We start from the raw sequence: 25279 nt of genomic DNA, 5'->3' as shown, positions 1-25279 counted from the left end.
TGGACATCCTAACCTAAACTGTCATGGGCTTTCATGCCCGCCAAAAAACACCAGCACTACTGCTTAACAAACAAAACTACAATATATATAAGCTTGGAATGAATTATATAGCAATAGCACCTATATTAAATTTATCTAAACCCGATTTATGGACTCAAGAGTAGACCATGGGTGTGATTGCTATAGTTTTTTTTTTATTAATTTGGTTCATGGATGGATCCATAGACCAGATTAGATAAAGTAATTCTCTAGCACCAATTAGAAATTTTTTTTTTATTTATGTCATTAAATTACAAATTTTTTGATTGAAGCATATACAATTTACTTACAGAACTTAAAAAATAATCGGAGTTGAAAATGGGAATTTCGCCTATCAATAAATTATAACACAGGTGAATTTTATATCAAGTTAGAGCAAAAAATGGGTGTGCGTATGTGTGTATATATAGCTTTTGCAAAATAAAGTAGTGTGAAAGAAAAGAGGTGGAGAGTGGAGAGGTTGAATGCATTGAAACGACATGATAGCCAACCACAATGCGACATCAGGCTGCATTGGAGCTACCGTAACCATAAGTAAGCTACTCATGATGATGCTATAAGTAAGCTATACCAAATTCAAAAAGTGAATGAAGAAAAAGGCACTTGGAGAGTAGGCAGGAGCAGGAGCAGGAGCAGGAGTACAACTGCTACTTCAATTTCAATCATCTTACTTGTCCCTCCTGACGGCCCTACCAAAAAATGCCTATTCCTAAACTTAATTAAATTTTCAATTTAGGAACAAAATTAGAAAAGTAAGTTAAATGACAATTATTGGAAATGTAAATCATTTTCATTAATTTCAATTGTTGGATAATTCCAATCTACATATGACGGTTTTGTTGATTTTATATGCACGCATACTGTAATGACAATGGATATTGTCTGAAATTTAAAGCATAGAAAAATTACTATCTTTATAATATTAAATTGCTGCATGTTTATATATAACTCTCAATATTAATAAAGGCTTCAAAATTGCAAGATTAGGAAGAGAAAAACAGTGAAATAATTTATTTAACATTTTTTTTATGATTTTTAAGGAAGGAAAATAAGTTAAATGATAATTATGAATGCAAATTTGAATATTTGTGAATAGACGCAAGTATTTGTGAAGAGACATTTTCTTATGTATTTGTAAACAAGGAAAAGAAGTTAAATCATATAGACATGAATGTTTGTGACCAAACATAATTCTTTGTGAACAAATGTGATATCGTACATGATTATTCATGAATAGACACGACACGACTATTTTTGTAATTAGTCGTAACTATTCGTGTTTCAACTTTAAAAAAAATGAATTATATATATAATTATATTATTTAATTATATATATACACATGGCGCACCTTTAGCTTGATTTTCAACTCTCCAAGTTCAAATTCAAGAGTTAGTTTAGTTTATAATAGTATTGCCCTTGACTTATTCATTAAAATTTTAATTTTGAAATTACATTATGTATTAACATACAATAATTTTTATATTTAGTATTATTGTCAAATTTGACAAGTAAATGTAGTAAAATTAGAATGAATATTTTTCATTAATGAATCAAAACTTAATCAAATTGGAGATAGGTCAATTTTCTTAACAAAAACTCTCTATATAAAGAAGAAGTGTAAGTCATAAAAGAAATGATATATATATATATATATATATATATCAAATCAAGATAAAGAAAGCAAGGAAATTTTTAGAAGAAGAAGTCCTAATCACATGGAACAAATAAGCCAAAATCTCAAAGAAAATAATAATAATAAAGGTTTGGAAGCATGATTTTGGCAACAAGCCTGGCTTTGAGCAGTTGTATGCAATCCATAATACAGTCTGATCAAATCACACACCAACATAGTCAAAGCTATTGACCATCTTGGTTTTAGCATATTCAGAGTCAAAGGTTCTAAGTCCAATTGCACTAACACCTAAGTTAGGTTTCTTCTACAGTATTAATTTATGGATAACATTTGCCAGCGTATGGGGTAGTTACATACACTAAACCCTATTTCACCACCGTTTTTTAAATATTCATTTAGCGTTTTGATTAGGGGCAAAGTATCATTTCTATTATTTAGATTATTTGGTGATGCAGCGTTGTAGGAGCATTTAGAGTTTGACAGAGCAGATTATAAAATGTCATTACTTCTTTTAATGTTTAATAAAATATTAATTAAATAATTATTAACTATTAAGACAGTTATTAAAACAGCTAATTTTGATAAAAGGACACTAAGTAAATTTATAAAAGTTCTTTAAAATATTATTACTATTATTTTATATTTTTTCTCCAATAAATGATAAAATAGGTACAATTAAAATTTATTTTTAATAGATTTGGTACATAGATCATCAATTTATAACTATGATCAAATTTAAAAGCCTAAGTTATTATTTACCAATATACATAATATTTTTTTTTTCTCATTATTTAATTTTATAAGGTATTTATTTAATCGTGTGTGTGTGTGCGCGTGTGTTGAGGTTGTGGGGGCGTTAGTGGGCAACTTTGGATAGAGCAGGAGCGTCTCTTCTTCTCTTCTCCATTATATATAAAAATAAATAAATAAATAAATAAAAGGAAAACAGACTGGCTGGAGTGGTCCAGGCTTTCACACGTGAAGACGCTCCTGCCTGCAATTATAGTCACGTGTGATATCACCACCATCATCAATATACTTTCTTTGGCTTTTATGTTTTCGGACCCTCCGCTCCTCTCGTTCCCTCCCCAATATTTTTCATTTAAATTTTTCTTTTTTTTTTTTTGTGGGTCCAAAAATACATTTGTAGTATAAATTAACAAAGGATTTGCTCTAATTGTAATGTCCAATAGAATATCCATATCGAAATCAAAACTTTAGAGCGTGAAGTCAATTTCATTAATAATCATCATCATCATCATCATCTTCTAGTTATCATTTTCAGCTTATCTTACAACAAATAGGTATGTCTTTTTATTTTTTATAGTCAACTGCTGTATTAGTCTTACTGTTACACTACTTAGTTGCTAACTTGCATTTCATTCACCAATTGTATCTATAAATGTGTGTGTATATACATATATATTTCATTTGCTATGGAGTTCATTTTTTTGAATGTTACCCACAAATCATGCGCTAGCCAAGAAAGCATTTTTGGCAGCGAATGAATGAGAAAATGAGTCCGCAGAGGATAATTGCTAATAATTTTTGAAATAAAGTTTGCTCCGAAAATTGGTCTTTCTATAAATATGCTCCAAAATTGGCAGCTCAGAAACACTTGAAGAAGAGTCTTAATAGCTAAAACAAGTTGCAGAACCGCATTCAAAGACTGAACAAGAAGGTTTTGAATACCCGAAGACTTAGCCATCTCCAATCTTTCTACAACTACCCATAAATTCATTATTAGAAAATAAATGTACCAATCTTCGGTACAAAATTTTGAACCTCATTGCGAGCAATGTCTCGAATTAGCCTTCCCAACAGCAACATACGCGACCGTATTAAGCTCAGAGAAAGGAGGGGTTTGTGGAGACTAGGTGATCCAAAAAAGGTCCTTAGCTAACTGTTTGAGGGACCAGAGATTCATTTCTTTGTATGCATTTTATAATGAATAACAACATTAGTTGGATTTCTTCTTTATATTTATGACCTAACAATGTTAATTCTGAGTATTAAAAAGACATAAATATTAAAATTATGAAATTTAAAAATCAAATATAATTAAATTAGGTCTAACTAATAACACGCTAAAAGAATTAATTTGCGAACGGAGCAAATCCTTAATTAAAGTCTGTTTGTGACTATAGCTAGAAAATCAATAGCTATTCACCGTCATCTTCTCAGTTAACTTTTAGGGTTTTGACTTTATGAAATATTAAACACTTTGACTTTTAACGTTTCAAATTAATTAATTAATTTTTTAACTTTTATATCCATTTTTTAAACACGCTAAACTTTATTTTTTATAGTGTTCGGTAATATAGCGTTGAATTAACTTTTAGAGGTTAATGTGATATTTTATAAAAAGTTAACCCGTGTAACATTTAGCTTTTAATATTTTATGAAAAATTATTCAAACAGCTAACAGCTACTAAAACAACTAATAGCTACCAAAACAGCTAATTTTATTGAACAGAAAAGCTAATAGCTAACAACTAATAACTAATAGAACAACTAACAATTATTACAATAGGTAGTAGCTACTAAAACAAGTAGTATAACTGAACAGACCGGAAATCTGTTGTCAAAAAAATCAATAGAAAATAACAACCGAATCAAAGATGAACAACTTAATTTGAGTAGTACATTGTTAAAGTCAACATTATTTGATCAACTATCTACAAGACATAATGATTCTTCTTGTTTAACACCAAAAAGGAAAAAAGAAAAATTAAAAGGGGCAGGAGAGGGCATTAAAGGACTGAGAAATGAGAACACGTTCTGTGTATTTAAATTCATAAAAACTATATTTAATTTGTTTCAGGGCATAAATATTCTTATCTGACCATTAAGGACTCCAATAAGATACCATTCCACAATTAGGTTTATATATTTATAGAATTAATGAAAGTCTAGATGTTGGATCTTGTGTCCAATTTTTATTTTCATGCATATTGTTTTTAACAAATACTTAAAGACCACAAGTTTTAGCCCATTTAATGAATCTACTTTAATTATTATTAGCAATGCATGAGAAAATACTATGTTTCAAACATTTGTGGTTTTCAGGAGTAATAATTTTCTATTTATGTTTATTCTTTGTATATGATCAACGATGATTGTTTCAATTTCTCAAAAATTTTATATTTGAATATGTTAAATTAAGGGTAATATAGTTAATTTACTCAATAATTTATTATAATTTAGAAATAATTTAATGATTTTCTTAAGGGACGTAAAATTTCAAATGAAACAAGTATTTAAGAATGGAGAAAGTACATTACTCAAACTAATTAGACATTCGATTGATTTGATCTAAATTGAATAGAATTAATCAATGTAAATTAAATAAAACTAAATTTTTTATATAAAAAATGGATTGAATTGAATTAAATAGATCAATTTAGTCCAATTCAGTTGATTTTACCGATATTATTCAGTTATAATTGACATGATTATTATTTAGTAATAACTAAAATAATATAAATCCTCCTTAAAGAAAAAAAAAAATCCACGTACGTTGATCGGATTATAAATAAAGAATTTTATGTTTTATTATTATTCTTTAGTTTTGATTTGCATAGCTTACTTTTTAACTAAATTAAGAAAATAAATTTAGTAACTATCATTTTAAAAATAACTTGTGATATCATATTATTACTATTTTTTTTTTTTAAAATAAATAAGTTTGGTTTAACAATAATTCAATTTTGTAATAAGCTGGGAACACCTTAAAGTGGAGTCTAATGAGTTAATAAAGATAGATTGATTCACAAAATCCTAGGTGCCCCAGAAGGTCTAAATGGCAGCAGCTGAGTGCTTAATCAAAAGTAATTATCCTTATCAAAATGTATAAAAGAGCAAAAAAGTTGCACCATTTTATCAAAGTTTGAATCATCATTCCTTAATTTTTTTTTCTTTTAAAAATAATCATTCACGATTTGTTAATTTGTTTATTGTTCATGCCTGTATAATGTGGTAGATTGACCTATTTGTTTTATTCCTCTGTTATTGATTTATTGTTACAGAAAAAAAAAATGGAAAAATTCTAAAGGGTATAAAAGAAATAATTAGGGCTTCAATGAGTACTTGCTATCTAGTTCTTTCTTGATCAACTTTCCCTATAGTAACTTTTAAACAGTTAAAATAGGGTAAATATTTAATTGAAAATTACTAGTAATTAAGTATTATTAATTGAAGCCAGGTTAAAATATAGCCTAGTGATAATTATATGTACGATTCAAGTTTGAATCCCATTTCTAAAAAAAAATAAATAATTGATGATTCTTGATTTTCAACGGCTAATCACTAGTAATTATTAATAATTAACTACCTCCATTAAATCAAATAAGCCCTAAATGAAAAATTATGATGTCTTTTTTGACTTATAATAAATATTGTGTGAAAATACCACTTCGACCCAAACGTGACTATATGGTACAAACCTTTAAAAAAAAAAAAAAAGTGTGAGGAAGTCTTTAATTAACATATACAGCCACTATAACGCTTTTGCAAATGATCTAAATTGTTGGCTAAATTATTATATAAAATAATTTTTAGTGGATAAGACAGTGTTTTCACACCCATCTAGTGTTTATTATGTCAATTGACTTCTTTTTTTGTTATTTTAAATTCAATAGCTAATATCTAACGGCTTACGACTATTAAAATAGCTAATAATAAGTATTGTCGAACGAGCTCATAATCTCAGGTATTGATCTTAAATTTTGCAACTTAGGCCAATCTCTTAAAAAAAAAACCTTAATGTTTTTTTTTTTTTTTTTTTTTTTTTGACTCATTCTGATTCTTAAACTTGACTTTCATATATTTTTTTTCTCCTTCATTTGCTATCCTTTATTAGTATAATTAGATACACTCTTTGGAGATCCCCAACTTCAACAAAACCTATAGCTAAATTTCTCTTTGATGAAGTCCCAGTTGACCTACCAATCCTCCTTTAGTGCTTTTAGGGCCACCATGAGGCAAGAAAAGAGATATTTTCTAAGAAATGGTGGAAAGAAATACTTTCTCTCTTGCTTAGCTTCTAATAAATTAGTGATTGAATTATTTGATGATTTTTTTTTTTTGAGAATTAAAATTTCTAAAACAATATATATAGATGTACATTTAAGATATAATAAAAATAAAAAAAAGACATAAAAAAATTGTAGTGTTTTTTCCATTGTAAAAAAGAGAGAATAATATTGTATTAAGCAATCTCTTATACTAGTTAGTTATAATATAAAATAATCTTAGAAACAAGTACCTATAAAAAATTTAGAGAAAAAAAAAATTGAATTTTCACCATTTTTATCCTAACTAACCTTTCTTCTTCTTCTTTTTTTGTTTCTTTTTTTAAAAAAAGAGCTAACCTTTCTTTTTTAAAAGGAGGAAAAAATGAGGGAATTTCAAAAATTCAATTGTCTTCGTGTGTAACATAAAAAGACATAGAGAGTCATCAATAATTTGGTCAACTCATTAGGGGAAATAACAAGTTATTACAAACAAATTTCCTAGTTTAATTCCATTATTTTTTTGAGAAATATAGTTCATTAATAATAAAATCAAATGTTACAAATCCTCAATTAGACCAGAGCATAGAACTTACTATTATAATTAATAGAAAGTTCGCTGATTATTCAACAACAAAATAATTGTTTATATTCTTTTGAATAATAAAATTAAAACTAAAAGAAACAATATTAAATTTTTTCACTTGAAGATAATGTTAACCGATATAAATCTTCATAGTAGCAACTGGTCCTTTAATTGATTTGGACAACAAAATAACTTCTCTGGATCTTCTATGCTTGGATTGTTTTTCCAAAAACTTATTGCGTATGACGTACACGGATGAGTTCAAGCCACTATGCGTTAATAGCATCAATGGAGGAACAGACCGCACTACCAGACTCTATTAATCGAAAATACAAATCGGTAAATCAAGATCTAAATTCTCTAACTAAATAAAATCAAATATCATATATTTTAAGAATAAACTTTTATAAAAAAGGAACTAAGCCCTCACGGAAGAAAGGACAAAAAAACTCCAAATATAGAGACAAAGCAACAATAGCAAAAAAATAAAGAAAAAACAGATTAAATAAAAGAAAATGGATATGAATTTATTAAAAATGAATAAAAAATTAGGAGCAAGAAGAAACAAAAAAAAGGGGAAAACCGCTGATTAATAACGGCAGCCCCAAACAAAGTCAGTGTTAGATAAACTATAAAGAAAATAGGAAGAAAGAAACTCTATGTATTTATCTTTTAATCCCATTATTTTAAGTTTGTATTTTGCAAGTTTTAAATAAGGATAAATGAAAATACTTGCCTGTCAGTGCAAGAGTTGGTCTCTTGAAAATACATATTTATATCATAATCTTTTATTTTTAATGAAAGGAAATTATTAATCAATAATTTAATTAATCTAATCAATCTTATTCATCTTTAATTGCAGTGGACATTTAGATGAAAAAAGTTCAGAAACAAAAAGGGGTTGCTCCTATCAAAATTAATATTAAACAAATATTACATCAATAATTCAAAAGATTAAACATTAAAACTTTGATTTTTTTTTTAAATTTATGATTTATTAAAAATGAAAAACATAAAATTAATGAGACCTATATCGATTGCGACAGTACATATCATGGTACGGTTGTCAAAAATCTAGGAATACCAAAAATAAAATAGATTAATAATAGTATTATTATAGTGATGTAGCTTAAAAAAAATAAAAAATAAAAATAAAAACTACACCCTTAAACAGGATTAAGAGAGTGATTAGGCGTATTACGGGTTTTCTAGCTTTACAAAATACAAATTGTAGGTAACCGCTAAATAACTCCTCTCTAGTCTCTATATCTCATCCGCTAATTTTGGCGGCACCAAAACCGCTACCCTCCACTCTTTCCCTCCATATCTCTCTCTTACACTCACTCAACCGCCAGATTCCAATCTTTCCCTCCTTAGATTTCCTCTTCGGTTTTTTAAAAACCCTACAAATACCCATGTTCTACATCGCGTTATTATTGTAGACCAACTATGGATGACTTTGACGCTTCTTCTTTGTCTTTCTCTAGTCTCTTGTGTTTAGAAAATGAAGTTTCTTGTTTTGATCAAATGGAAGAAGAAGTAGAAGAAGATAGTTTCTATGATGCAAATAACAATTTTGAGTCATGTTTGGTTTTAGAGAGTGAAGACATTGAATATATTGAGAAAATGTTCGAAAAAGAAATGGGTTTATTAGGATCTGCCAATAGTTATGTAATGCCCTCTGCTGATTCCTTAAGCACCACCACTAACGATTCTAATTGGTTACGATTTGCTCGACTGGATGCTATTGATTGGATTTTCAATGTCTGTAATTCTTTTCTCTGTTTTTTCTCTGTTTTTCTTTTTTCTGTTTTCTGTTTTGAAAGTTTTTTTTTTTTTTTTCTGTTTTATTTGATTTAGACACGAGCACTTTTCGGATTCCGATTCCACACAGCTTATCTTTCAGTGACTTATTTAGACCGGTTTCTATCGAAAAGATCGATTGATGTAAGCAATTAAATTCACTTAATTTTTATCGTTTTTTGATAATGGGGTAGTTTATTAATATTTTGATTTCTGGTTTTTAGGATGGGAAATTATGGGCTATTCGGTTGCTATCTGTGGCTTGTTTGTCATTAGCAGCAAAAATGGAGGAGTGTAGAGTTCCATCATTATCAGAATTTCCAATGGAAGATTATTGCTTTGAAAATAAGGTGATTCAAAGAATGGAGTTGCTGGTATTGAATACCTTAGAGTGGAAAATGGGTTCAATTACTCCATTTTCTTATCTTAATTATTTCATTTCTAAAATCTGTGGTGAATCTAGACCAAAGGAAACAATCTCCAGAGCTGTGGAACTTATTCTTGCAGTTATAAAGGGTGAGTGGACACATTGTTCTCTGCCCAATTCTATTATTGATTTTCTGTGAAGATTGGATTTTTCATTTCTAATTTTTTATTTCATATTTTGCAGAGATTAATTTGTTGGAGCATAGACCATCTGTTATTGCAGTGGCTGCAGTATTAGCTGCATCTGATAATCAATTAACAAGGCAAGAATTAGATGTCAAGGTGAAACTAATTTCATCAACGAATTTTCTGGAAAATGTGAGCTTTTTTTTTACTTAAAATTTTTTTTTATCAATCAAAGAACAGAACATTTAGCCTTATTAATTTTTATTTCATTATTTTACTGCGACAGGAACATATATTTTCCTGTTATATTGTAATGCAGGAAATAGAAATGGGAAAATTGAAGACTCCAAAGCAAGCGTTTTCTCCTAATTCTATTAATTCTTGCTTCACTACTTCCTCTGGAACTGGCAGTAAAAGAAGACTCACATACAATGACTGTGATCAGAATTGCCCAGTAAAGAAAATCTGTCAGTGAACTTCCATTTTATTTGAGGAGAAACTTGAAATGGGTTGAACCACAGGATTTTGGTTTTTTGATTTTTTGATTTTTTTTCCGTTGAAAACTGATAATTTATTTAGGTTTATTTATAGGTCTAATGAGTGTTATATGCCCATGGAATGATATTATTTTTGGAGTTGATGATTGGGGGTTCCATTTTCCAACACCCAACAAAAACATTTTCAGCCAAGTAAAACTCCAAGAAGAAGATAGGAAAAGGGACAGTAAATAAATAAAATAAATAAATAAAGGAAATAGCTTTAACCAACAGTAAGAAGGAGAAGAAGAAGTAAGGGTGCTGACTAAAGTCCAAAAGCCATTAATGTGGAAGAAGGAAGGCCAGAGGATGCCAGAAGAAGCTCATTGAAGACTGTCTATAGCATTCTTTGTATTGCTTTGTTTTGGATTTTGATGATGAAATATCCCAATATTACTTTGCCCACTTTTTTTTTTTTTTTTTTGAGTCAATTTCTGTATTTCATTCATATCTTCTCAATTTTGTGACAGAATATATTTGTGTTGATTTATACATCCATTTTCATTGAAACCCTTAGCTTTGGGATGCTTTCCAAAAGGCTGAAAGCCACAAAGAATGAAGAACTGTTTCTGTTTTATATAATTCATCTATATTTTTGTATTTGGGCCAGTCTTGAAAAGTATATCGAGAATTATGATTAGATTTGTTTGGAATGTTTGAGCTTTCTCTTTTTATAAGTGGAAAGTTCCCTTTTTACTGTTTCATAACAGCAATATCCTATTTACTAGTATCTCAACAAACTATCAGAAAGTGAGATATTAGTGCATTCCTGTATCTGTAGAATCTATATTTCAAATTCTTCCTGAAGGAATTAGAGTCTCCATTGCAAGAAATTTAAAGTTCCTAATGCAAGCAAATGCCATCATTTTCACAAAAACATGTGAATGCTGGTGCTATTTGCTCCCTTTGATGAGAGTACTAGGACCCAACCTTATCATGATTAAGGTAGAGGTCTCTTTGTTTTGGGGTAGATAGGGGGTTCAAATGGGGGCCTGAGATTCATGGCAAAAAATTGGTTGTCAGAGGCCACATGCCTCCATTTCGCGTCCTAGGATATCCAGTCTGGCATTTGTACAACAAATGTATGTATTCTAGTCTGCAGTGTTACAGGAGACAGTTAAATTGTGTCTCCCCATCAAACTCATCCATCAAACTCATCATCTTGATAGTTCCCACATGTTTTCTTGAGGAAATTCTGTTACAAAGAAACAGATTAAGTAACATTAAGAACTTAATTAGCCAGCCAATGAAGGTTTTCTGGTTCCATTGCAGTTTCATCCACCACATTTTTTATTTTGGATTAAGCTAATTATGGCACTAATCATGTTGATTAATGATATGATACAATGATAAAAGGAACTGTGTGCTTATATAAAGAGGTAATTACCTTTATTACCATGAAAAGGTAAAAACTAGAGTTGTCTTAAACTGCAATAATTTAGGAAGAGGAAAAATTTCACTTCGGAGCATCATGGAATGAATTGCAAAAAAGGGCATGCTTGCTTTGCATGGAAAAAGAAAAAGTGGAAACAATAATCCAGGCATAAGTGCTTAATTTGATTAGGATAGAAGGCTGTATTGTATGGTCCAACCTGCAAAATTTTGGATGTCAAGATGGTGACTTGAACAAGCACTCAAAACTGTCCACTTAAGCTAAAAATGTTGTATTTCTTTTTAAACTTTGTGATGCTCAAATCAGTGAATGGCCACATCAGTGGAATGGTGAGTACTATTGAGTAGAGTTGTGTTGTTATGTTGGGAAGAAGAATCATTTCTTCTGTTTGAAGAGTCCAAATAGTTACTTTGACTATCACTGACATGGCAATTTTTAATTGGGTATGTTTAACAATAAACTTAATCATGATTAGTGCTAATGTTACCGCAATTTGAAGGTTTCAATCTTTAAACATTTTCTAGAAAAATATTACTTTTAGGAATGGTATTGTAGAAGTTACTCATACATGAGATTTTGTTGTTTGAGAGTACTTTTTGTTTCCTTTAAAACCCATGAATGCCCCAGACTCATAGTCCCTTCAAAAGCAAGCAAATATTATCAAGGTTGTTGATATCATTAGCTACAGAGTGGGTTGAAGATGTGTGTTCCATTCTCCAATGGTTCTTGGCACATGTAATATTTGAGTGAGTGTCAAACATCTAATTATATCCCCACAAATAATTCTGACACTCAATTGTGGGGGGTGGATCAAATTTCTTGCTTGAGTGATCATTTTTGAATGTACATATTTATATTTTTCAAAAAGAACAATCAATTTTTTAATTAAATAATATTAATCAGACTTGTAGTTAAAACTGTGAAATTGCTAATTTGAACCTCAATCCGAAATTAATTAATTTAACTAATAATAATAATAATAATAGACTCAAATTGGATAATATTTTGAGAATTGCATGGTGGCCCAATCCAATCCTGTATTGGATCGGTTCGTCATCAATCCATGTGTAAAACCCAAATCCGCTGACTGCGCTTGGGTTTCATTTCATGTCCTCTTATGGGTTGTGGAGAATGAAATCCAAGCCCAACATTTCTCTATGATCAACGGCTTATTCAAATCATCCTCTTCTTCCCTTTCCCTCTCCGTGCCTTTTTCAAAACAGAAAAGAGAAAAAATAAAAAATCAAACACTTTCAGAAACTCAAATTTTCCCTCTCAAATGGAAAAGAGACTTCGTTCGTCTCTTCAATCCTCTGCTGAGGAATTCGTTTCCTCCGCCATAAAAATCAATCTCAAATCCTTAAAATCCACTTTCAAAACCCTAATTCACGCCATCTCCACTTCTTCTCCGCTTTCCTCCTCTCTCCCTTCCGCTCTCCAACACTCTATTTCCGATTCCATCTTCTCCTTCAAGAATTTTCTAGAACAACCTCCACCAGTCTTCCCTGACCACGCCAAGTCTCCTCCTTTAAAGCGCCCCCGCCGGTCCTCCAGGAAAAGCGACTCTAGTTTCCCAAAAAATGAGTCCGACCTCACTCGCGAGAAGCAAGAGACGCTCGAGAAACTCCAAATTCTCGCTCACATTACTTTTTTATGCATTTCGCATCCCAAAAAGGCGTTTACCCCCTCCGATTTATTACCTGCAGTTCAGTTATTGCATGATAACTTGGTTTTGTTGGAGTCGGATTCGAGCTTGTTAGTGGACATAGCCAGCTTATGTGAGTTGTATTGGAAAGAGAATTTTCCAGGTCGAGAAATGCTAATTTCTCAGTCTCTTCCGTTTTTGGTTTCAAAGTCACTGACCTCGAAAAGAAAAGTTGATGTACATAGGGTTTATTCTCTTCGCGAGGCGTTTACTTTGTTTGATTTTGAGGATGAGAGTATAGAGGACTTGAAATTGTTATTGATGCGATGTGTAATTGAGCCGCTGTATTTGAAAACGGAGGACGGTAGGCGATTTCTTGGGTTTATGTTCGGGTTAAGTGGGCAATTATTGAAGGAGGCATTGGCGATGATAAGATCGCAGATTCCGTTTGGAAGAAGGTCGATTTTGGAGGCTTATGGAGAGATTTTATTCAGGGCGTGGAAAGGTGTGGAAGGGGAATTGAAGGATGAGATTGAGAATGGGTTTTTGCAGTGTTTGATTGAGGGTGCAATTCATGCGAATTCTGGAGCATTTGCAGCTTCTATAAGGCGGGTTTTGGGGGGATTTGTTAGTCAAAGGGTTACCGATGGGGTCGAGAAATTGCTTTTTCGGCTTGCTGAGCCAGTGATATTTCGCTCCCTGCAGGTAACTCATCTATGTTATGTGAAGATAGTATATGTTGGATTATATTGTGCTGGTAAGAAAGAAAGAATAGTATGTAGATGTTCATATTTGGATTGTTTTGCGGGTTTGCCGATTGTTTTTTGGATGAAAAGCTTGATTAAATTCTATAAAATTTCCTCAGACACAATTTAAGTGTGTCATTCATCTTTGACACAATTGGGTTTGTCAATAATTTGTTGGCTGAGAATCACATCTGAATTTAAAATTGTGCCCTGAACCATCTATGAGTTATAGTTGCTGATTTATGTAATTTAAATGGAGAACTATGACCTAGTGCTGTCTACCTTTTTTCACAGGTTGCAAATTCCAATGTTCGTCTTAATGCATTGCATTTATTTTTAGACTTGTTTCCCCTTGAAGATCCAGATGCGACAAAAGAAATTAAAGATACACTGCACGATAAACAGTTTTTTTTACTAGAGAGATTGCTCATGGATGATTGTCCAGGTGTGAGAGTTGTTGCAGTGGAAGGTTGTTGCCGTGTTCTTCATTTATTTTGGGAAATCATACCTCCATCAACCATTACAAAGATACTCTCAAGAATTTGCGATGATATGTCACATGATATATGCAATGAGGTTAGGCTTTCAACAGTGGATGGGATCGTTTATTTGCTTGGAAATCCACAATCTCATGAAATTCTGAAAGTGCTTCTGCCGAGATTGGGACATCTAATCTTGGATAACGGGCTTTCCACTCGTGTTGCTTTTATGGATCTCCTCCTCCTTACACGGGATATCCGAACATTCCAGTTTAACAAGGTATTGAGAATTCAGGAAATTCCTAATTTGCATGGCATGGTAATTTTTATTATGCACTGCATCTCGTATTTGTTGCTTGATATTATTATTCTTAGTTTTCTTTTTGGCTGATGGTTTTTTTGATTTAACGACTGCAGGTTGTAGGTTTAGACGTACTATTGTCAAGTCTTGCAAATGATCAACCTCAGGTTGCTCAGAAAATAACAAGATTGCTTTTGCCATCATACTTCCCCTCAAAAGTAAGCACTGAAGAGGCATGTAATCGTTGTGTTACTCTTATCAAAAGATCTCCAATGGCTGGTGCGAGGTTTTGTGAATTTGCTGTATCAGAAGGGGCATCTCTTAAGTCTCTCATGGAGCTTTTCAAAGCTTTCATAAGTTTGGTTTTGTCACATGGTCAGCTGGAAGCAGTTCAAATTGAGGGTTTACTTGCTGCTGCTTCCCATATTTGCAACAGTCTGGTGGGTGAGCCATGTTATAATAATGCCCTGAAAGAGTTACTTGCAGATGGAAAAGTAAAGCGCTTGTTTGCAGCTGCTTCAACTGCATGTGCTCAATCATCTGTACTCAACATTTTTTCGGCTGTCTCTCTAGAGGATGTGACTGTGCTTGTTGAAGAATGTATGCATCTCATCATTAATTGTAGTGGAATACCCGAGAATGTGGAACTGCAAGCTGAAGTGAGGTCTGCACACAAATTGTTGATGTCTTGTGATAATTTTGATGATATGTTTGAGGCTCAAACAAAGGTCTTGCAAAAAACTGCCTATCGTTGCCATGTTAAATTCGGCATTGAAATGCCAAAGCAGAGAATTTTCCCTAGGAAAAGAAAGAAATGCAAGTCCTCAGCCAAAAGTTCAGTTAAGTGGAAGCATGTAAATGGGAAAACTGCATCTGATTTTGAGAATGATTATTCAGTTGCTGTAGGAATAGCCTGGCAAATAAAAGACTTGCTTGTTTCTGATGACTCGAAAAAAGCTATACTAGGGTCTCAAGCTCTAGAACTGCCATTCCTTGCTTTAAAGGTCATTTCAGAAGTCAGCATTTTACACTGCATCTGCTGTGAATACATGGACACATATCCTATTTTAGCATATACAGCCCTTGCTGTGCATATGACTCTTCAAGATATCAACATTAGGACAAACGAATATGGTACCCAGAAGAATGATAGGATTGAGACTTCATCAATTCTGGAGGCAAGTAGTAGTTTTTTCCCCTTTTAGTCTTTTACTAATCTATAGTCGTTCTCTCTATAATACAATCAGTTTTCTGTAACTAGTACTGTATAGGACCTTTGTGAACTTCTCAAGCAGCATAACTTTGTTACTTGAGCTATTTACTTGTCACTAATAACTGCTCAAATATCTGCTTCTACTTTTGATATATATGAAAATTTTGTTCCGCTAAAAGAACATCTTCTTTCTATTCTCTTTCCATAAATTTGCTTTTCAGAGGACGTTGTTGGATGAGACAACAGATCACCTTCTTAATTGTACTGAGAAGCTGCTTGCAGCAGCTGATGCTGGAGCTTCTGGCTATTTACCTGCTCATCACGGCGAAAAGCTAAAGGAGTCTCGAACAGATGCCTCTAGCTCAAATAATGGTGGTGAGTAGATAAGAAAATGTGATTGATGCGTTGCTTGTGGACTGCTGTTTAATTTTAGAATGGTAATTACTGGAACATAGAACATGATCATAGTTTTCAACCTCTGTGCTTTGCAATAAGGTCCATCAAGCGTTACTTTTATGTAAATGTTCCTGTCTCAAGAAAAATGTCATTCTTATGACTCAGTATTTGTTTTTTAATATTTCTTTAGGATTTCCTCATGATAAAGAGAAGATAATGTCAAATAAGTTGAAGATGCTTACAGCAGTTCTCAAGTTCATTGTTGATTCAATTGCAATGGGCTTTCTTTCTGACATTCATAAAAGGTGCTTAAGCTTTGCAGCATCATATTTCAAGCACGTCATCTTTGCCTTAGGGCAACAATATAGTGAAGGATTGCAACTTAAGGAGGATGATTTGAAAGACAGTATTCTGTGTCTCAAGAGCTCTTTCAGCTATGCAGGCAAGTTACTGAATCTCATCCTTAAGGACACTAACGGAACTTCTCTACCTACACAAGAGGCTTGTGATCTTGCAAATGATATTCTTGATCTAATCACCTCAATTGAACTCTACTTGGGCTCGAGTTTTGCTGCACGCATTGTTGCAGCAACAAAGTCGTGGTTGCCAGATTTAATTCTAGCATTGGGATCCGGCGGCATTCTTAAACAAACTCCAGTAGAAGGCGCCTATTTGACATCATTATCTCAGGTTAAGCTCCATTTTCCATCATGGCCTTTAATTTTAGCAAAGACTGAGCTCTGCAAAATGAGTGAAGTTAACCCAGAAGAGGAGGATAAAGTTTTAGAATCAGAGGAGAAATTTCCTGTGTTCGAGAAATTTATAGAAATAATACTTTCTTTGTTGAAAAGGAATCCGAACGTACTAGATTCAGTCGGAGTGATTTTCTTGATTTACTCTGTTGTTGGCCTGGAAAGGAAGGATTTTGGATTAGTATTAGGAATCCTACACTTTGTATGTGTGAAGTTAGTTGGCCAAGAAGACAAAACTTGGAGTGAACTTGATATGATGTTGAGCTCTCTTCCGGACATTTACCCTCATATTGAGAGAGAAATTGAAGAACAAAGCGATGGAGATGCGAAGCAGAAATTACAAAGTGCCAGAGCATTGGTTGAACCTGTTTGGTTGTACCATGTTTATGAAAGTGGGAGGTTTACTGTAATGGAAGAATAAAATCGAGTTCTTTTTATAATAATTTTAACAATAGAATTATGATGGAAATATTTACCCTAATGTAAAGTGAAAGCAGCATATGTGTTCATCTGACCAAGAAATTGTATTTGTTTATATATATATATATACGGGAACCCTTGCACAGCCTTCAAGCCTAAATTTCATCTACAGGAAATACATGCAAGTTTCGTTTTTGTCTGGTCTCAGAGCATCTATAATATTAATATGCAATCAATCACCAAAGAGCAATAAATGTTAAAATTGTCTAAGAGAATCTCTAGAAATTGAAAGAAGGATAGTAGATAATATCTTTTGATTTTTTTTGACACATCTTGACATATTAAATAGACATTAACATTAAAGAATATTTTTTAAAAAGTCTTTTTATTTTTTTGAAGTGGTAATTAAGTAAGAGCAATTTACGTTTGCATTGGAGATGCTACAAGTGAAGAGAACTTTATCTGAGAGACAAGCCCGCAAATAGAATAGCTATGATGGAACTATTGTATGTCAAAGAGACTACTGCGGTGGTGCCATTTTGGAGGCTTGGCCTGGATGACATACTTCTGAGCATGACTAGCCAATTCGGTAGGCATGTATCTTCAGAAAATCTTTTGCAATTCCTCTCCAATCTCATGTCCTTAATTTCTGCAATCCCAGCAGGAAAAGCTCGTGTTCTTCTTCTTCTTCCTCGGTCCAGGAAAAAATGTCGGTAATAAATCGGGACAAATTGTCAGTTTCATCCCCATTTGAAGTTGCAAAGGAAGTAAAAAAGGGACAAATTGGGAGAAAAGTAGTATGAGAATTTCATAAACTCTTCCAAGGGAAATGTTAGCTTGTTTATCATTGAAAGGATCTGTTGCTTTTTATATTTTAGCAATTAGAGCTCAATTGAATATAATATATCATTGGAGTCAAATAAATTATTATGCTGCTACAAATAAATATAAAATTTATTTATTTTGCGTCTCTAATAAATTACGACCAATCAGGCTAATAGATTAAGCCCATGCTTGTGGTTTCTGAAATAATAAAGCTCTTAACAAATAATTAAAAAAATCCAAAAATAAAGAATTTTTTAACTACATGAGAGTAAATTGATTCAATGAAGAAAGCTCCTTTACATGAGCAAGCCTTAAACAAAGCCTCCAAACTGGAATTTCATCTATAAGATGCATGAAAAACTGCACTTGCTAGAAATAGATAAGAATGAAGAAGAAGAAGAAGAAGAAAAATTCCATTGGTTTTGGAAAACAGTTGCCAAAGACAAGCAAAAAGAACTTAAGCGTGCAAATAATTGCACTACTTCGTCAATCTTCCACCAAGAAGAAACCTCGAAGTCAGTTATCAAATGTAGGGTTTTAGATGAAAATTCAAAAGACAGCAGCATCTCTTAAGTGCAATTTATACTGGGATCATCTTCAGTATAGCAGCAATTGGCATGCCTATAAATCCAATTATTACGCAAACAAGCCATTGTGATAGATTGAGAGGTGTTGTATTTGCAAATGTGCCCAGGAATTCCACAATTATGATTTGGAAAATGACAGTGCAGCCAAGAACAGCAACAAAAACATAGTTGTTCAGTATGCCTTTGAAGACATTGATGCGCTCCATATCTCGTGAGCTTATCTCATTGAAAGCCTGCAGAGTCAAATAAAATACCTTCTATTGTAAACATAATTTTGACCTTAACAATATAAGTAGTGAGGTTTTTAGAAAAGCTTATACCTGACAAAAGACAAATGAATTGAATATGAGAGTATTCAGGAGAAGATCAGAATCTGGACCCTCGATATCAAATGCTTCTTTCCCTTTTGCCTGAAGATACCATATTACTAGAAACTGATATAAAGACTGGCCTAGGATATTCCTCCACATGGCATTGCTAATAAAATTCCCTTTCCTTCCAACTGGTGCACGTTTCATCAATTCATTGTTTGGAGGTTCTGTTGCGAGTGCTAGTGCTCCCAGTGTATCCATAATCATATTTACCCACAGAAGCTGAACAGCAGTGAGGGGAGCACTCCCTAAAAAATGTTTTCACCCACAAGGACCGCAGACGTTAGCACAATATACAAAACGGTTTCCATGGTACCAAGAAAAGCAATAAATCCTAACACAGAAAGAATTGGAACTTTCTTACCTGTCAAACAAGCTGAAGAGAAGTTAACAACTAATGCAACAACATTAACTGTCAGCTGGAACTGTACAAATTTTTGAATATTTATGTAAACTGAACGTCCCCATTTCGCCACAGTCACGATGGTAGAGAAATTATCATCCAGAATTATGACATCAGCACTCTCTTTAGCCACCTGAAGATCAGAAGTTAATTAGACAAACTATCATTTACTTTTACTTTCATTTTGAACGCAGATATCACTGCTTCAAAATGTTGAGCGCTAAAAAGACAATAAACAGCTGATGATGGGTAAAAGTCTGTTTTTCCATCAATGTGGTAATAGTGCCTAACTTATCAGATGCAATAAGATCAATTTTGCAATTGGACAGGATAAACTCACCTCAGTTCCAGCAATTCCCATTGCGAGACCAATATCTGCTTCATGAAGAGCTGGGGCATCATTCGTTCCATCACCAGTCACTGCAACAACTTCTCCAAATGTAGTTCGCAATTGTTTCACCAAAGTATGCTTGTCTAGAGGTGAGGAACGAGCCATCACCTATAAATAAATTGAAATGAGTTCTAGCTAGAAAAGCTCTTCTTGCTAATTAGAAATTTAATTGCTGGCACATTGCACAAAATAAAAAGAAGTAAAGAAGACCTGAATTTTGGGAATTAATTCAAGCATCTCTTCCTGTTTCTTCTCTCTAAAATCTGGACCTTCAATGGCTATACCATCATCAGTAAGAATCCCACATTCCCTAGCTATAGCCTTTGCAGTATTTATATTGTCTCCAGTAACCATTCGTACAGTGATACCAGCTGAACGACAAACTGCAACTGACTCCTTGACACCAGGACGAACAGGATCTTTAATACCCACAATGCCAATACAAGTATACCCAGAAACTGGAATGGGATTGTCAGGGGAAAACCCATTTCCTACATCCATATAGGCAAGACATAGAGTTCTAAGAGCCTCACTAGCAAACTGATCAATTGTAACCTTAAGATGGTTAAGCGATGCATCATCGAGGGAAACAACTTCACCTTTCGAATTAATCACCTTGTCACAAGCAGCCAAAACAATTTCTGAAGCACCTTTAGTGTGGGCTCTGCAGCCTCCCTCAGGAAGCTCCACCACTACCCCCATTCGCTTTTTTGTAGAGTTGAAAGGCTCAACTTTAATAAGTTTCACAGCCTGTCGAGCTGCTTGAAAATCTCCACCTAAAGACAAGCCAAACTGCAATAAAGCACTCTCAGTAGGTGTTCCCAATATCTCGAGCTTTCCATCTTTACTAACAACAACTTCACCTCCAGTATTATTAAATATTGATTGTAGCAGAAGTTTCACAGCAGAATCAGGTATTTCAGAGCACAAGCTTGAGGCCTTATCAGATTGGCCTAGTTCCTTGATATTCATGCAAATGCATGATTTCACAACTGTCATACGGTTAGTAGTCAGTGTCCCGGTTTTGTCACTGCAGATAGTTGTTGCTGATCCCATGGTCTCACAAGCTGCCAGATGTCGGACAAGTGCTTTATCATTCATCATCTTTTTCATGGCAAAGGCAAGACTCAATGTCACCGCCAGTGGAAGTCCCTCTGGAACTGCAACAACAACAATTGTAACTGCAACTGCAAAGTATTCTAGCATCTCTAATGCTTCATCTGCCGACCAACTCCAGTGGGATCTTTCATGCAATTTATGGCTAAGTAGGCCTTGCACCAAAACTGCAAAAGTCACTACAGCAAAGGCAAGACCTACCTTGCCAATAATGGTTGCCACTCCATTCAATTTTACCTGCAATGGGGTTTCATCATCTCCTCCCTCACTGAGAGTTGCCATTAATTTACCCCATTGGGTTCTCATCCCCACAGTGGTAACCAACATTTTGCATGACCCATCTTGGACCTTTGTTCCAGAGAGCATATAAGGATTTTCGGAGTTCACCATTACTGGCTCACTTTCACCAGTTAAACTTGATTCATCAATTAATACAGAAAATCCTGAAACAAAAAGCCCATCCGCAGGGACTTGGTCTCCAATAGCAAGATGTACAATATCACCTGGAAGCAAATCATATATTGATAACTTCTGCCTAAATCCATTTCTTGTGACCTGAATGCTGATCTTCTTTTTCTCCTTGTCCAAATCCTTGAATTGTAATGATTGACGATAATCACTTGATGCTGTGACAAACACAACCAACAAGATGCTAGCAACAATTCCAAGGCCATCATGAGCCCCTTTTGGCCATCCTTCTGTCGCTATGCCAACTATTAAAGACACAAGAGCACACACCCCGAGTATCATAAGAGTCATGTCATGAAGGGCTTCCCAAACAAATATCCAGAAACTCCTAGATTCACTCTCGGCAAATTTGTTAATCCCATATATCCCTTGTCTGCGATTCAGTAGATCATTGTCTGTAGAAAGACCATTAGTGGTTGAAGTGGAGAGCTTTTGTGCAAGACCATCTACTCCACCATGAAACTTTAGTTTCTTCACATCATGGCCTTCGACTATTGATCCTAACTCATCGGCACAAATTTCAAAACCAGCAGCCTTCACTTCTGTAGGTACAGTGTAGTCACTTGGGGACACACCTACAAACATTCCATTTATAATTATCAGGAGAAAACTACAAAGAACAAGCTTTAAGTTTACAGTAATCTAAAAAAAAAAAAAAAAAGCTAACCTTGGATAAATTGAAATGCAGCTTTGGAGACTAGAACTGCGATCCTTAATTTCTCCTGGATATTCAACAAAAATGAAAGGTAAGAAGCAACTCAGAGACATCTACTTATTTTGCTGGTCAACCTTGAGACCAAGTTGTAATTCGTATTGAAATAAATGGTGAAGCAAACAGAAAGCAACAAAAACAAATGTAGACACAGGTTTAAGAAACAAAGTAGGATATCAAGGTCAATTCAGCAAGAAATTTCAAAGTTCAAAAACCCCCTCAAGAACAACTTCTATTAATCGGCAGAAAAGAAATTGTCTCGGTATAAAACAGGGTAAACATCTCATTTCAGCATATGCAAAAAATACAAAAATAATAAAAAAATTACAGAAACAACAATGTGAAATTAATGTTTCCCATAACATTACTGTCACCAATAGTGTCACCGAGATATTATTCCCATTTAAGTTAAATAGACACATTAATTTGTCTATAAGTTTTATATAAGGAAAAACCTTATCCAAATTACATGGCTGTTGAGAGACAAACTCAGATTGGGGGAATTGATGTAAGCTGAGTAAGATAAACAATGATACGGAAGTTACCCAAATTTCTCATCCGAGAAGAAAATGTCATAAGATGAAATTTAAAGAGAAGAAGCATAAGTTCCGCAATAGATAAATTTATACTTCCAGTCCATTTAGTAGCATTCTTGCTTATTGTTGTATTTTCTTTTTTTCATTTTCATATAAGGAAACTCCAGTCAGCAGTAAACAGGCTACCTTCTCCAAACCCAGGAGAGATTTAACAGCCAAACTTCAATAGTTTACAGTCTAAATGAATGTCTCCCCAAATTAATAAAGCCAACCACAAGTATCCTAGTATTCAAGTACCTGCTTTGTAAAATACCCAATCCCCCTTCTTCCCATGACCACCCAAAATAAATCAAGGGAAAAAACATCAATGAGCTTAATGAACGAGATTTTACAAAAAACTAATGAAATGCCTTTTAGTATCTACAAATTCAACTAATTTTTTAAATGACCCAGTCTTAGCTCGTAATATGGTAGCTTTTGGTGAGCAATTACTGGCTATATTAGCTTAGATTTTAAAAATAATAATATTAAACCTGATTGGTCCGTCGCATAGCAGCAGCCTCATATCTCTTGGAGAGATTAGCAGTGAATCGAAACCTACGCTTCGGATTCTTGACCACACCGCATAACGTCCTCCATTTCTGCAATACATCCTCAGATGAATGTTTCGATTGCACATCAAAATCACTCAACAAGTTCTCCATTTCCCTCGTCTCTTTTCTTATCACAACAGCAAACAATTAACCTTTAAATACAAGACCACCACGGCGAAAATGAAATTCCTAAGAATGCATGGTGAAATTTCCAGGAAAGCCACAAGAAAGGTGAGAGAAAAGCCGGTTAGTTGGGGCGAAGCAGACAAAAGGAGAAAGCTTATTTATGCTAATTGCTATTGCTTTTTTAAGCATGGACTCCCTTTTCTTCCATTCTCTGTTTGTATTAACTCAGATTGGAGTGAAGAGCAATGATATAGCAATTTAGAGGAAGGAGAAATGGCAAGAGCGCGAACATTGCTGAGAGCGTGTAACGGTTTCTTCTTCACTCCCGTTTTATTGGAACGGTAATACTGGCACTTGGCAGAGTCAAAGCATCTGAAAGTTTCTTTATTTATTGATTAATTTAAACTATAATTAATTAATTATTTAATTAAATGACATTGTACCTTTTAAAACGCGGGAAGGCAGTCAGGGTCGTTACGCGGTATCCGTGCATTTTCTGCAATTACTTTTTTATTTCTCTTGAATTTTGCAGGAACTATTACATCCCGCGTTTTACTTTAATAATAATTATATTTATTATTAAAATAAAATATAAAACAACAGAATCATAATCCGATTTTTAAAAAAATTATTTCATTTTGATAAAAAACATAAACATTATGGAGATGTAAAAATATAAAATCATAATTAAATTTCCATAAAACTTAAAAAATCACAAGAAAAATTAATTAAAATTTAAGATCAAATCTATTCATTATACCATTAATTAATATCCACGCTTTAGACTCTATTGTGGACTAGAGGTATCTAATACGAAAAAGATGACTTGACGTGATATTTGGATTGTGGACCTTTAACAACTTTTTTTTCAAGAAAAATTATTATTATGTTGCTGTATTATTATTATATCTTGTAAACAGTAGTTAGCTTTATGAGATTAATGGGTTTAAATAAAATAATATTCAAATTACTAGCAACTGATATAAAAAGGATTTCAAAACAGAGCAAATGGAAATTTTAAAATTTTCCTAATGCCAATAAACTCCAAATAAATTTCCTACTAGTACTTGAAAATTTAAAGATAATCAATGATTTTCTATTTGTAAATTTGTGAAGAGTATTTTGATTTAATTTGTTATTAGCTCTTGAAAAAATAAATATAAACACTAAAAATAATTCCACTTGTGTGATCATTAGACTAAAAAAATCAACACGCTATATGAAATTCAAACCTCCTTTGACTATTAAATGATGTTGATCGGGAATCCTTTTCAATTTTTCCCCGCTTGAAAATTATTATATTTTTAAACACATTGCAATGTCCCTTTATATAAAAATATTCTAATATCCAAATAAAATTACAATACATGCTAATTAAAAAAAAAAAAGAATCATACTGTACTAGGATAGACATTAAAAAATAATGATCCATAATAAAGTTTTATTTTTATTCTTTGTAAAAAATAGCTCCCATCATCTTTCAAATTATAATCATTCTCCAAAATAATAATATGGAGATTATAAATATCAATAAATCATAATTAATAATTGAATAATGAAGTTTATTTTTGTTATCCATAAAAAGAAGCTTCATTAGCTTTTAAATTCTATGAAATCTCCAAAATGATGATACCCGTACCCTCA

At 32.9% G+C, this 25279-nt stretch overlaps 3 protein-coding genes and 1 long non-coding RNA gene across 5 annotated transcripts; 3 read left to right on the top strand and 1 right to left on the bottom strand.

Moving 5' to 3' along the window:
- Window positions 1-2864: 2864 nt before the first annotated feature.
- LOC110010122 (uncharacterized) lies at window positions 2865-3653 on the top strand. Its single transcript, XR_002285067.3, has 2 exons — window positions 2865-2977; window positions 3281-3653. It is a non-coding gene; the product is annotated as an uncharacterized LOC110010122 (long non-coding RNA).
- Window positions 3654-8517: 4864 nt separating this feature from the next.
- Window positions 8518-10815, top strand: CYCD5;1 (cyclin d5;1). 2 transcript variants are annotated; one of them, XM_012224010.4, is made up of 5 exons: window positions 8518-9035; window positions 9132-9218; window positions 9299-9590; window positions 9685-9818; window positions 9946-10815. In XM_012224010.4, the coding sequence occupies exons 1-5, from the start codon at window positions 8721-8723 to the stop codon at window positions 10099-10101; spliced, it is 984 nt and encodes a 327-aa protein (XP_012079400.1). In that variant the 5' UTR covers window positions 8518-8720; the 3' UTR covers window positions 10102-10815. The 2 variants fall into 2 exon arrangements, with proteins under 2 accessions (XP_012079400.1, XP_012079399.1); XM_012224009.4 differs by having other exon boundaries at window positions 8522-9035; window positions 9913-10815.
- A 1896-nt stretch (window positions 10816-12711) lies between these two features.
- On the top strand, window positions 12712-17652 carry HEB1 (ARM repeat superfamily protein). Its single transcript, XM_012224011.4, has 5 exons — window positions 12712-13905; window positions 14241-14705; window positions 14843-15904; window positions 16161-16314; window positions 16526-17652. Exons 1-5 carry the CDS (start codon window positions 12835-12837, stop codon window positions 17506-17508), a joined length of 3735 nt encoding a protein of 1244 aa, XP_012079401.1. The 5' UTR covers window positions 12712-12834; the 3' UTR covers window positions 17509-17652.
- A 906-nt stretch (window positions 17653-18558) lies between these two features.
- ACA2 (calcium ATPase 2) lies at window positions 18559-23998 on the bottom strand. Its single transcript, XM_012224012.4, has 7 exons — window positions 23450-23998; window positions 22336-22390; window positions 20295-22243; window positions 20034-20192; window positions 19655-19826; window positions 19240-19538; window positions 18559-19152 (listed from the first exon to the last, which is right to left on the bottom strand). Exons 1-7 carry the CDS (start codon window positions 23618-23620, stop codon window positions 18913-18915), a joined length of 3045 nt encoding a protein of 1014 aa, XP_012079402.1. The 5' UTR covers window positions 23621-23998; the 3' UTR covers window positions 18559-18912.
- Between the last annotated feature and the right edge of the window lie 1281 nt (window positions 23999-25279).

Source organism: Jatropha curcas, chromosome 3, assembly GCF_041381405.1.
Source record: "Jatropha curcas cultivar XTBG-Jc1 chromosome 3, XTBG_Jcur_1.0, whole genome shotgun sequence".
In the NCBI taxonomy this organism is placed as follows: domain Eukaryota; kingdom Viridiplantae; phylum Streptophyta; class Magnoliopsida; order Malpighiales; family Euphorbiaceae; genus Jatropha; species Jatropha curcas.
This window is presented reverse-complemented; position numbering and strand designations above follow the sequence as displayed.